The sequence below is a fragment of the Camelina sativa genome, chromosome 11 (genome assembly GCF_000633955.1).
Source record: "Camelina sativa cultivar DH55 chromosome 11, Cs, whole genome shotgun sequence".
Taxonomy (NCBI): Eukaryota; Viridiplantae; Streptophyta; class Magnoliopsida; order Brassicales; family Brassicaceae; genus Camelina; species Camelina sativa.
In genome coordinates, this window is record NC_025695.1 from 37,623,417 (window position 1) to 37,626,883 (window position 3,467).

The window sequence follows — 3,467 nt, forward strand, 5'->3', positions numbered from 1 at the left end:
ATACCGTCCTCCGTGGACAAGAGTTTTCTGGCGTGGTTTCCATGATCTCCAATTAATCCTGTCACCCAAAATGGTAGCATTTTTCGTTTATACTACTAGCGTAAGAGATAGACATGTACTTTTAAGTGTACAAGTAACAAATGAAAATAGTACCTGTGATGTGCTCTCCGAGGAAGCTAGAGATGCTAGTAATCATAGCAAGGGCATTACTAGTGAGTTCTTTGGATGTTTCAAAGATCTTGTGCATGTCTTGTGAAAGGTTAGAGTTAATTTCCTCAAAAGTATCCATGCATGTTTGTTGATAAGCGATGGAACCACTAAGCCAAACACGGAGATCTTCGACGAAGTCCTCAATATGAGTGATTGAGAACCCATGAAAGTTATGAAGACACTTTTCCAGATCGTCTGTAGCATCAGTCATAAGTTTCTCACACAAGTCCAAAGCCCCTTTGGTCTCGTTGTCATTGGCTGCCTTGGCTTTCAGCTCCCCGGAAGCTTTCTTGACGCTATCTTTTATGGATTGGATGGTGATGTTGAAGCCAAGCTTAATGAGTTCGAGAGGCTGAGTGGAGTCAGGAGAAGCTTTCATGAGACTGTTGACACAAGTCTCTTTGTAATCAGTTGGTGCGCAAACTGCTCGGATTGCCTTGGTGGTTGCTTTAATCTGCACAGTGGTGATTTTGTCTGGATTGCTGGTATTTTGTGTTTTTATGATGGCGACAACGATAACCATGACAACGAGTAAGGCCGTGAGAATCCCAGCAATGATGCTTTTCTTCTTTATCAATTCACCTTCCAGCCCCATTTTTTTTTGTTTGGTGGATTCAATTTCAAGAGAACGTAAAGAAAAGAATTTAGTTGGAGGGGCTTCTAACTGTTGCTTAGAGCCCTGTTGTGACTCTGTTTTGGTTAGAAGGAAGGAGAAGAGAAGAGTGGAGTTAATAATATAATGCAGATGCAAAGTGCTATTATTGGGGTAGAGCATGAGGTTATGAATTAATGGGTTTAATTTGTTTCCCAACAGGTTAAGGTTTTTTAGCTGTGGACCGTTATAACTAGGTTTGTGTCTTCACCTCTAAAAATAGTAACCACTATTAGCTTTTAGACACCAACCAGTGAATTATTGTTTTTGATATTAAGAAAACAAACAAAACAACATTAACACAAACAAGTCCAAAATCAAACCACTCAAGGAAACAAAACCCAACAACTTTTATTTTAGATAACACAAACAAAAGCTCTAAAGAGAGTGCAGAAAATGGAATCCAACCATGTCATGCTCAATTCTCATCTGTTGCCAGCGGGATTGAATTGGCCTGCAAACCGAAAAAGAATTATGTAAGTAAAGTAGGTGAAGACATCCAAAACAGAGGAGAAGTAGTAGTGTGAGTTACACTAACCAGATCACGAAACTTCAAAGAGTAAAACATCTCTAGGTAACGTCGTGTTTCTCTCCTTTCGAGCTTAGACACATGTTTCCAGAATGAATAGACTCCAGCCAGTGTAAGCAGCCTCTCTGAGTACTTCTTCCATGTGTACCTATACATGCACAAGCCCTTATAAAATCAGCTAGGTGAAGTGATATAGAGTTCTGTTGTTGAGCCTGTTAAGGAAAATGGGGCAACCTTTCATAGATTCGCTTGAGCCCTCCTTCAGAGATTTTTACCCAATGATTCGGATTGGCGTTGCAGGTCTCAAAGAAGCTGACAAGGGTAGTTGCCACCTGGTCTGGATGATATGGGTCAATGTGGAACCCCGAAACTCCATTCTCGATAATCTCTGCTGGTCCACCATGACAGGTAGCAAACGTTGGGAGCCCACAAGTCATTGATTCCACAACTGTAAGCCCAAATGCTTCATAGAAAGCAGGCTGTGGTGTCAAAAGAGAGATATTAGACAGTGGTCTGTAAACCTAACATAAAGTCCAAGTATATGCGAATTTATCTCATGTTACCTGAACAAAAACACCTTTTGTGTCTGTAAAGCTCACCATTTCGGGCACGGTTCATTTGAGCAGCAATCCACCTGACCTGACCATGTAAACCATACTGCTGGATCAGGCTGTGCATCTTTTGTATCTCAGCCATTTCTTCTCTGTCCCTGGACTGATTCACGTCGATGTAGCCACCAACTATAACAAGATTTGCGAGCTCTCTCAGCTTGCTATTCTTGGCATAGCACTCAACTAGCCCAGTCAAGTTTTTCACCCTGTCAAGTCTTGCCATGGAGAAGATGATTGGCTTTGATTGGTCGCTCAGTAAACCACTACATCAACACAAGAAGATTGAAACATGCAAGCCAATACATATATAATATCATTCATTAAATACAAATTTGAAACTTGCATCACACACTTGGACTAATATTTTGTATTGCTGGATCAGAATTGTTGTGAAAGGACTTACACATGCTCATCATTCTGTTCTGCGCTAAAGAGGAGTTCTTCAATTGACTCATGAAGGGCAGTGAGTCTTCTTTCCTTGTCAGAATATGGAAAGTATATGGTCATATCAGCTCCTGGAGAGACTATGTTAAACTTGGGGTCAAAGACATCGATTCCATGAACAACTCGGTAAAGACCAGGAAGAGTGAAAGCTGTGTGGCTCTCGTATTGCCCAACATTATTCTTGTTGTAACAAAAGCAAAACAGTTTCTGTTGGTATTAAACCACAATTCCAGAGGCAAGAGCATGCAGTTGAATATTGGGTGAAATTTTTACCTTCCCGCAATCTCTTGGTATGTGCTGGTGATGATGAAATCAGCATTATTCATGGCAATTAGATCTGCAGTGAACTGACTTGAAAAATGATACTTATCTTCATGGTTTCTCCAGTAAATGTCAGACTCAGGGTACTTGGTTTTCTCTAAAGCATGAGCAATATTACACGGCATCTCAGATGGTAAAGGAGAGATCAGAACAGAAGTTTACAAGTCTTTAATGAACAAGATTGAATTTAATATTTTTGTTAGTATAAAACTCATCAACCTGTATCACGCCTAGCTTACTAGCTAACAAAGAAGCAACAAGATTTCCGTCACTGTAGTTGCCAATGATGAGATTTGGTACACCCTGCAACTCTGCAGAAATTTCGTTTGATGCATCCTAGTCACATAGACGTAAGTGTTAGCTAATGTACAGCTGAAAAGGATCATCCTACGTCATATGTACAAGTATATTCTTTAGTTCACCCTAACTCTAGCTAACCCCATCTAAATAAAGAAGCAAAAGAAAAATTTCTGAGTTTAAATAGAAATCTGGCTACTAGTAAGTTCTAACCTCTGCAAAAGTCTCCAGGTATGGCCAGACATCAAACCTCGAGATCCACTTGCGAAGAATGCCTTTTTCAGTCCTAAATGGTATACGCAGAATGTGTGCGTGTTCTGTACCACTAACTTTTTCTAACCTCTGGTTGCACGTTGTTCCTTTTGCTTCGGGTATCAACCTTGTTACCTATACAAGCCATCAA

General features: G+C 40.3%; 1 protein-coding gene and 1 pseudogene across 1 annotated transcript in view; both read right to left on the minus strand.

Moving 5' to 3' along the window:
- LOC104725411 (probable pectinesterase/pectinesterase inhibitor 58) overlaps positions 1 to 999 on the minus strand; it is a 7,115-nt gene extending 6,116 nt beyond the window's left edge. The window contains exon 1 of the mRNA XM_010444075.2: positions 154 to 999. Within this exon, the coding sequence (XP_010442377.2) occupies positions 154 to 985 (832 nt within the window). The 5' untranslated portion in view covers positions 986 to 999. The remainder of the gene's footprint in view (positions 1 to 153) is intronic.
- LOC104725412 lies at positions 1,173 to 3,450 on the minus strand (annotated as a pseudogene).